At 42.4% G+C, this 10348-nt stretch overlaps 1 protein-coding gene across 1 annotated transcript; it reads right to left on the bottom strand.

Annotated features, from left to right (window-relative positions):
* Positions 1–238: 238 nt before the first annotated feature.
* gpr146 (G protein-coupled receptor 146) lies at positions 239–9555 on the bottom strand. Its single transcript, XM_084744188.1, has 2 exons — positions 9254–9555; positions 239–2280 (listed from the first exon to the last, which is right to left on the bottom strand). The coding sequence occupies exon 2, from the start codon at positions 2238–2240 to the stop codon at positions 1239–1241; it is 1002 nt and encodes a 333-aa protein (XP_084600314.1). The 5' UTR covers positions 2241–2280; positions 9254–9555; the 3' UTR covers positions 239–1238.
* Between the last annotated feature and the right edge of the window lie 793 nt (positions 9556–10348).

The raw sequence follows: 10348 nt of genomic DNA, 5'->3' as shown, positions 1-10348 counted from the left end.
TTCAAAATAGAGTTGATTTTTATCTTTCAAAGACCCAGAGACCATTTTACACACTTTTATCTTCTTCTGCATTGACTACTGCAACGGCCTCTTCATATGCCTCAACCAAAAATCCATTAATTGGCTGCAGACTGTACAGAACTCAGCTGCCAGACTGTCTAAGAGAAGTGACCACATTAAGCTTGTTTTAGCCTCCTTGCACTGGCTCCCATGTTTTAGAATTGATTTGACATTGCTGTTGACTTTAAAAGCTCTTCATGGTCTTTCTTCATGTTATATATCTGAACTCTTAGTCAAATAAGAACCAGTACATAGGCTGAGATCCTCAGGCAGAGAGGTCTCTTATCTGTTCCATAGGCACGGCTAAAAACTAAAAGTGATAGGATGTTCTGAGTCAGCGCCTCAAACTTATGGAACACACTGCCTGAGGAAATCAGGTCAGCAGAATCAGTGACTTCTTTTAAATCTCTTCTTAAAAGATGAATTTATCAGAGAGCCTTTCCTGATTTTGCTTAATTTTTTATGACCGCCTTTTACTGGTTTCATCTGTTTTATTTGCTTAGATTTTTCTGACGGTCCTTTGCTGGTTTTATTTGATGAAATTGATTTGATGTTAACGACAGACCATTTTTGCTGACTTTATCTGTTTTATGGGATTTTAGTGACTGTCCTTGTTTGCTTGGAAATTGTTTTTATGATCTGCCTTTTATGAAGTTGCTGCTTTCTGTAAAGCATTTTGTAACATGGGTTTGGAAAAGTGCTCTATAAATAAAAATATTATTAATATTATGCAGTCAAGCTTGCACACTGTCAGCACAATATTCACAACACTCCTATATCAGGGAAGCTGCACCTGCTGCAGTGGTTTGGTACTGGGGAATCCCTTGCTTACAGGATATTTGTGCTTGATAGTTATCAGCTGATTGTGACAGTTTACTGCCTTCAAAATAGAAGCCCAGGTGTCTCAGTGGAGAACTTCACATGGTGACAAAAAAATAACAGCACTTAGTGGTTTTTGCTTGGTTTGTCCTCCCACTGCAGAACTGGATAGATCAGATCAAGTTCTGGAAGGTGACAGGAAATTCCACAGTTAGCCATGTCGCTGTTAACACAGTCCAGAGCAGCGAGGGAGCCCAGTCACATACTGGCTCTGTAGGGGGGAGATAAGTGCCGGCTAGGCCAAGAGGTGGAAAAGGGGGGGAGTAGGAGGAGCGTCAGTAATCTCCCAGGGGAAGATCTCACGTCACCACTTGCTGCACTGTTGAGCGTTCATGAGGGCAGGACTGGTCTCCACAGTGCAGCCTCCTGAGCAGCCGCTGAAGCTTGTTGGAGAAGTTTTTGTTCATCTGCCTGTACATGAGAGGCATCGCAAAGCTGCTAGAGAAAGCCAGCAGTTTAGACACACATCTTAAGAAATAATAGGTAGGTAAGTAATGTATGTTGCTAATGTACCCTGGTGCACCGGCTACAGTGTGTACCAGCAGGGTCATGTAGTAGGGGGTCCACAGTACGAACTGCACACAGACTGAGGCTAGCAGCAGTCTGTGGATAGAAGGGTCCAAGCGAGCAGAGTCCTGATCCAGAGGTGTAGACTCCTTCCTAATGCGCAAAATGAGCACAAAGGCATAAAGAACAGCCACAGCTGGAACCACGTAGCCGATGAACATCATGATGGCGTCTGCTGCCTCCTTGTTCTGCATTTTGGAGCACTCGACCATCTTTGTGGAGATGTGGTTGCACACGTAGAAGAGCAGCGAAGAGAAGCTAGTGAGAACCGCCCCACCCCAGATGAACCCACACACATGTTTGGTGTTATACACACTGGACATGTACGTACGAGGCAGCGCGCGCTCTATATAGTAGTCCAGACTGAGCAGCGTGGTGGAATACATGATGACAAGGGAGGAGATGTTGAAAAGGATGAGCAGGGTGATGTAGACCTCATTGTTGTACTGCCATGCATGCCAGCGGGTGAAGGTAGAGCTCAGCAGCTCCACGGGCGCCACCAGGTTGAGAACGAGGCCCGCAATGGCCATGTTGACAAAATAAACATCTGGCATGGTCATGGACACCTTGTTGGAGAGGTTGACCACGACCAGCAGTGCGTTGTAGCACAGGCCCAATGGGAAGCACACCAGGAGGTAGATGAGGGAGAAGACAGACAGAATGAGGCTGTAGTCCTGGCAGAGCCGGAAGTCCACGCTGGTGTCCGTCTCATTGTAAACCATGCAGATCCACATCGCTGGGCTCTGACACGGGTCACGTCTCTCAACAGGTCCACTGCAGGCAGAGAGTTATGGAGAAAAAAAGTTAGTTACTGTTCTGATAACAATAATATAGTCTAGCAACTCACTTGCCTCACAAGACAAGTGGTAAAAAAGAGATTTCCCGCTTTTCTCAGTTTATTAAAATATTAAAATCAATATCTTTTCCTCAGTCAAATGTTTATTTCCACAGTAGCATATTGCATATTCTCTGACAGCATTACATAGCTTATGGAACACATTATGATATAAAGGCCTGCATCATAAACACATATGTTTGAATATCAATTAATGTGGAGCGTGCTCATAAAAAGTGATTATCATCTCTTGTTATTACCATGTATATTATTGAAGTAGTGGCCATGCATCGTACTAGAGCTGACAGATTCTGTCTGTTGCTGGCATTACTTGCAAATTAAGTTCTGAGGAAGTTCAGAGGAAGTTCTGAGGAAGTGACCACTAAGTTGTTTTTCCTCCATGAGCAGCATTCGACTCTCTTGTTTTTGGTGTCTGTGCTTCAGCTAGAGGAGCAAGCAAGGCCTTGACACAAAAACACATCAGCCACGGCACAGCTATTATGCCCTGGGTAACGCTGTTAATTTCACTTCACTGCATCTGACTGGCTGAATACGAATGCCTCACAATATGCTTCAATTGCTAGCTCAGCCTCAAAACCCACTATTGGTCCTCTTTGAGGGCCACGCTGGCCAAAGCAAGTGTTTGACGCCTCGGCAAGCTTTTGCCGTCTTGCTTTGTGTCTCTTTCTCTTTCTGTCACAGCCACATGCAGGGACATTGCTGCCTGTGCAGTGCTGCCCTTGTGCTTTTCTCATGGTCAAGCGACCAGATAAAGAAAAACACTCTTCTAGCCTGACACTTCACGGACTGCTTTGGTGTTACTACCATGAGTAAAGCACATGCACCTTCTGTTCAGGTTACTGCCAAGTTGACTAGGGGTTGGGCACGTGGTGATGGGTAGATTTATAAGGAGTGAAATGTGAGTCAGGCTCTGGCAAAGGGTCAGCGAGGACCCAGTCAAGGGGTTGGAGTTCAGGGCAAGGTCAAAGAAAATGGCCATGCACATGTTGAAAGCGTTTTTGATCAAGCTGCAAGGGGCTGCAAGTTTAAAAAAAAAGCTTATGTAATGCTGCCTTGCATAATTACTTCAGGTCATTTTAAATAAATTATTCAAATAGCTTTGGTTAAGGAAAAAGAAGATCATAAGGCTACTGCAGGATAGCAGTGATAAGTCACACACGATCTGTATTTTATTTCCTCAGTGGCTGTTACTTATCCACGTTTGGCTTCACTCCCAAAACTATTGACAGGAATGATTCTGTGAATAGAAAATCATTCTGCAGAATTTTTTGGGAAACCTCCTCCATGAAAATACCATTGAACAGGAAGGCAGTTTTGTTTTCAGGAGGATGAGTAACGATGCCAGTAAATGGGAAAGATTCTTCCGTTCACTTACGTAACACCACTACAGAGGGGCTGTTTTGGCCTTAAGCCTCAGACGCAGACACATATACACACACACACACACACACACACACACACACACACACACACACACACACACACACACACACACACACACACACACACACACACACACACACACACACACACACACACACGCTTCAGTCCCTCCTCTATACTAATCCAATTGGCTGTAATGAGACTATAGTGGAGGCTGGAGCTCAGAGCTGGACTGGAACAGGATCAGGAGGAAGAAAGTGTAGTGTTACTCTAAACAAAAAAAACCTGTCCTCACCCAGACAGGAGCACTGGTCAGGCCTCTTGTAAACATGGTCCTCTAACACAAGCAGCTAGGTGACTCATTTATCAAAGCAGGCCTTGACAAAAGTACATAATTAGCTATGGTCCTCTCTCCCATAGATTATGTGCTCTTTTCATATTGTAGTTTGGAAGAATTTGTTCACTCTGCACTACTTTAACAAGCTCTGATCACCTAAGGAGAAAATGACTTTAAGAGAAGTTGGTGATAATTAAAGAGAGAATGCTGCATTGTGGCTGGCTGTTCCCATTCATTAGCACCTGCTGTATACAGACATTTTAGCGCCCTTTCATTACCACTTTGGCTCACTCTAGCTGACGATAGCTGCAGGGGACCTAAAATTCAGCATATTAAAAGGACTCATGGGGTTTGTGGTGCACTGGTGTTTAATTGCCAAAACTGTTGTCTTTCCAAAGACTTTGTTTCTCCTTTCCTACCCCTCTATAGACAGAATTAGCTTAGTATTTGACACAGGACCTTGATAATGACAAAACATGATGAAGTAGTGGTTAACACTTGGCCTGGTCTTTATAATGTGTGTAAACAGTGAAAAGTGAAATGTTGGGATTTCCAGTATTTACCAAATGTTCAGTTGCAGTATGATAGTTACTGAAAAGCTGAGTGTTGTTTTCGCTGTCACAGAAAAGAAAAAAAAAGTCCCAGTTGTTACTACAGCGCCTGCTTGTACTCTTCATAGCAGAGTTGGTCCAGATGGCAAACAGCTAACACTAGTTAGCAGCTACAAGTCAGGCTGAAGACAATTAAAATAACCTGAAACCAGAGGTGTCCCAAATACGTTTTTGAGTTGTGGAACTGGAATCTGCAGGGATCTGATGATCCGGTTTTCTCTTGAGATGTTTTGAGATGTTGTTGATGGCACTACCAGGTTAACTTCTCTTTTCAGTCGTGGAGGCTATGCCCACTTCTTTTATACGGTCTTTACTCCTGATTGGCTTTGGCAAGAGTTTGTTGTTGTGTTTCCTTTTCTGCAGTCTTGTACCACTAAGGTTAGGTGATGTCTACCAAACTGGCGGATGACGAGTCTTTCAGCATAACAATTTGTAGCAATTTGTAGGACCCTAACTTGCCCTAACTAAGCAAGTTCTCTTAGGCTATAAAAAATGTTCATTCAGCTCACCACATACAAATAAATGCCTTTGTTGATCAGCTTGATTATAGTTAGCCAATGATAGACAGTGACAGACAGATGGCTCATCCAAGTGTTTTTTGAAAGTGCTTGCCCTTCTCCAAACAGTTTCCATTTTCTCCTCTGTATATCAGTTGCTACAGCCCCCAGGCCCAGGTGATATCGCTGAAAAGTCTATCACAATATTGAAACTTCTTATCAGTTTATATTGATAATTATTGATCATATAGGTCATGACAGTCATAGCACCAAGGGGTATCATAGGCTGTTTATTAGCCAGGGAGGAGGCCTGCATCGGGTGTGTCTGTTTGAGATGATTGGCTGTTCACGTGCCACTCATTGCACACTCCATCATTAAGGAACAGGTTGTTTATGACCTGAGGCATATTTGTTATGTGCTTTCACGGTGGTTTGCATTTAATGCACTAACCTGAAACTATCAAACATTTAATCGAAGTACTTTCTGATTGCTATTGGTGACATGTCTGTCGCTAATAGCACTGATGTATTGCCTGCATCAATTAACTCTGGACAACTTTTACATTGGTGCTGTGTAAGTCATTACACTTTAGCACCCATAATGAAACCTCAAGTTTTCCACTCAGCTAGGGTCGGGCACAAACAGAAGAAGTGAAAGAAAATGTCTACTCCTAACTCGGAGGAACTGCATCCTTTTACCGCATGATCGCTGTGTGTTTTAATTTAGAATACCAGACCATTTTATTGGCAAGTCCACTTCAGATTCAGCCAAAACTACAGATGAAAGTGGTGTTGTTGGGGCTGAGTGAAGCTCAGAGATAAATTCAGTTGTTATTTCACCATACTACCTGAGGCTACCAGAAGAATATGAAGTTATGGCAGTTATCAATATTTATGCAGTGATCAAAGCATGCAAATTCATCACTGAGGTGCACTAAGTAGTCTTTATCATCTGACAAGTGTACAATAATTTGTCTGGTATAATAATCATTTGCAAGTCACAGCTGCTCAAATTCAAATATTTGAGTTTTTAACATAAATCCTTTAACATAAATTCTCACAATAGATCACTATTTCCAGTATTGTATCTTTAACATAGCATCATGTATACAAATCTACTGTAAGTTTGTATTTATGAGACTAAAACCAGGAGAAAGATGTCTTCTTGCTAGCTGCCTCCTGCAAATGTGCCATATGTAAAATAATATGGCTAAGTAGGAAAAGCCTAATCTCTTGTCAGAAGAGGACATGAGGAAAAATCTTTGTTGAGTTCTTCTTGCACGACTATGACGGCAGACGTAGACCTGGCTAAGCCTCGTCTGAACTTTTTGCCCTACTCCATGTCAAAAGTGGTTAAGTTAAATATTCCCAGAGGGGGAGGCCCTGCTTCAGCATGCTTCAGCCCCACCAAACATGATCTCGTAAGAGTGACGCCCACGTGCTTGACGTCTCAGCGTTTTGAAGCCAGATCTCACGAGCTGATGGGAGTAGTGTGACATAGTGGGCCCACACCCCTCATATATCCTTACTGGAATTTACTGGCTCTTCTCAGAAAGTAGAAAGAGTGATGTCACATGATTCGCTAGTTGCGTCTGCACCAGTGCTCAGTGGAACAGCCACAGAAATACTACAGAAAGAAAATAAGATTACATGACTCACATTTATACATGTTGTGACTGTGCAGCAATGTTAAAAGTGCAGCACAATGACATTTGAAGAACAACATTTTCTAGTAATTAAAGGTATTATATGCAACATTTTGTTGCATGTATTTTTTTTTAAAAACGATGTATAGACTTATCACAGACCAGAAGTGTGTGCTGGTGGCTGAATCTGCAGAGACCCTGCTTTGCCTGTATTTGCTTATTTTTCTCATTATTTTGCTGTACTCAGGATGTTTTTCCAAACCAAAAAATCTGTATTTAACGTCCTGATACCTTTCTAGTGCATTTACAAACCTCTCAGACAAATTCTACAGATTCTACTTTAATGGTGTATAATTTATAGCAACTGCCCTCAGAACTACCAAACTACTGACAGTATGACAGGCCATTAAGATGTGAATGGTTCATTTAAGAAAGCCCCTAAATCTTTTCTGGTTCCTCTCTAGTGCCTTTCTCAGCTGCCTATTATTCTTGGAAAGCAGCCCATTAACTGAGAGTATTAATGAGAAAGCTGACTTCAGGTGCATGCTAATGCTGTGTAACATTTTGCAAATTAAAATTACTAAGCTCTCAAAGGTGATTAAAATACTTACAATTGACTCCAGTTCTGTACAGGGGGGGGGGGGGGTTATATAATTCAGAACATTTTCCCAAAATAATTATCAGTCCCCACAGAATTGAGTCACATCGATGGGTAAGACAACCTGTTTTTGAATGACTTCCTTGCAAACAGGAAGTTTTGTGGCAAACTGCACATACAGATTATCTACCTGCCAGCTGTACTTCTTGTTTGTCTGTCGACTGGTTCACAACTGAAAAACTAAAAGGTCCAAAATGTGGATGAATTATTTGACTCACTACTGCACAGAGGGGGTTGAACAATGTTGGATTTGCCTTGGAGAAAACAGTATTGCCTCATAGCAAGTTCCAGCGTAAGAGGCTCTGGTCAAGCACAGGTCACGGTCAGTCCCAACGGCGTCTTTTCGGCAACATGTTGAACTGTCACAGGAATCAACAACTCAGAGCTCAATGGTCAGCACAAAGCAGGCTTACTGCCATTAAGCCATAGCACACATGCCCATGTCCCCTTCGGTCACATGGATGAAGTTGAACAACAAGTGCAAAGCCTAAATCTCAAGAACCATTTAATTTGGGGAGCGGTGAGACTTATCTTTTTATAAAGCAGCATTTACTCAGGATCATAATTGATGTGAAATATGGCAAACAACCATTAATAAGGGCTAAAAGTAATCATTATTTTCATTGTTGATTAACCCATCAATTTGTTTTTTGGTCTATAAAATATTAGACAAAGGTGAAAAATGTTGTTCCGTGTTTCTCAAAGCCCTAGATGATGTCCTTAAATGTCTTGTTTTGCTCAAAACCCAAAAGGAGTATCAGAAACCAGAAAATATTCATATTTAAGAAGCTGTAATTAGAGAATGTTGACTTTTTTCTTTAAAATTACTCAAACTGATTAACTGATTATCAAAACAGTTGGCGATTAATTTAGTAATTGATTAATAATTGAGAAATTGTTGCAGCTCTATTTTTAAGATCTGTTATTAAATAGCCTGGTGGCGTTAAAACTGATCAAATGTTCAAAACAAAAGTGTCAAACTGGTGTTGACTAAAAAGAAAACTAAAAACTGGGAGGAAATTCATGTTCCTGTGCTTGAATCAGTTCATGATCTTGTATTTTATCAGTGATTTAACATCACAACATTAAACATACATATGTAAAAACGTTGTAATTACTCACTGATGTCCTGTGATTTATTTATAGGTTGATCAAGCGAGCAAAGCTGCTTTCATCTTGCAGTCTATTAGTTATAAACATGCTTAAATGAACAGACTCAGTATGACGTCCCATTAGCTGTAGGTCCCAATGACAGATGTCATGTCAACAATATAGAGGCTATTATTCATGTTAAGAGCGCAACTTTAAAACTAAACTTTCTATAACTAATGTATGAGCTTTTCCCTCAGGTGGCTTCTGATTAAACTGATAAAACTTTTCTCCAGCACTTGAGAAAGCTGATCCCGTGAGAAACGTCTTCAGGTGTTGTTTTCCCAAATATAAACGTCTCGTTAAAACCGCTACAGCTGAACAACGGTAATAAAAACAAACCAGCCGATCGCGGTGTGTATTGATTGTTGTGATACACTGAGTCTCTCCATCACACTTGGCTCCACGGATCAAAGCGTGGATAGCTGTCACGGCTTCACCATTATTCTGCCATTTCTGCGGCTATTGTTGGCACCACTAAAGCTAACGCGCTCACTGTCGCATCTCCAGTGGGGCTAATTCACTTCTCTGTCGTAGTGAGGTGAAAATCAAAGGCAAACACGCCACAGAAAGGAAGTCAAAATAAGAGAACGGAGATTTAAAAACTCACCAGAAACGTATAGATTTTGGTCGGAGACAAACCTACGGAGGCATAGGGTTTGGATGTAGCATTTCCACTGGCATTTCTCAGTCGTTTCATTTCACAAACAGACGTCCTGAAATACGCTCCCCGTCTCTCCCCGCGCTCATGAAGCCTAAAAACAGCAAAAAAGAGCCGTTTTACTGCATGTCGGTGGACCCTGGCTTCATCTATCAACTTTTCGGACGAGGCTTGTTCTGAAAAGGGGCCGTCCGTTACAGACTTTACTACTGCTGGAGTGCTGCTGAGTCCCACACTGTGTACACACGTGACCCTCCCCCACTGTCTCCCCGCTCCCTCCGCTCTCTGCTGCTGCTGCTCCACTACCAGGCCCGAGCGCCCGTTCTCTGCTCTGATTGGACGGATGGCAGGGAGGTGGGGCGCGAGGGAGACTGAGAGGAACACACACACACACGAACATCCAAAACCAAATTTGTAGCATCACATCAGACCAGTGGCTGGTGTATAAACACAAGAATCAGTGTCATATCCAAATTTAATTTTATCATTCAGTCCCTATCTTACGCTGATCTAAAGCGGAAGTGGAAAGCACGAGGCGCAATGGACAAAATTTATGTCAGAATCCACCTTTGCTGTCTTGCCCCAGGGGCACAGGGGTATCCTGTCCTGTCCCACCCCTTGCACCAGCAGCGCACAGCGGGATACACCTATCAGCTGTGCACAAATGCCCTCATTAATTCACTGGCGAGTTTAGGCATAAAGTTGACTCTCATCACCTTGGAGATGGCAGGATGTCTCCAAAGCAGTATCACTTGGAACATGAATGCCTGCAAAAAGTAATGCAGTGCATGAACTGTAAATGTTATGCAGATATGTAGCTGGGTATGCTTTATACTGACACACCTTGACAGAAGTACACATACTGTTTTCTTCCCGGGGCAGACTGGTCTCATGGTCAGATATAACAGTATAAGATCATAATTGTTCAGTCCTTGTTTTCTGGATCCCAGTAAACACGCAGACACAAACACTACAGCTGCTCCAGCTGTCATGTGGCTGATTTGTTAAAGACTATCTGACAGCTGTGATCCCGTCCTGTGTGCA

Source organism: Lutjanus erythropterus, chromosome 19 (assembly GCF_056507025.1).
Source record: "Lutjanus erythropterus isolate fLutEry1 chromosome 19, fLutEry1.hap2, whole genome shotgun sequence".
Taxonomy (NCBI): domain Eukaryota; kingdom Metazoa; phylum Chordata; class Actinopteri; order Lutjaniformes; family Lutjanidae; genus Lutjanus; species Lutjanus erythropterus.
This window is presented reverse-complemented; position numbering and strand designations above follow the sequence as displayed.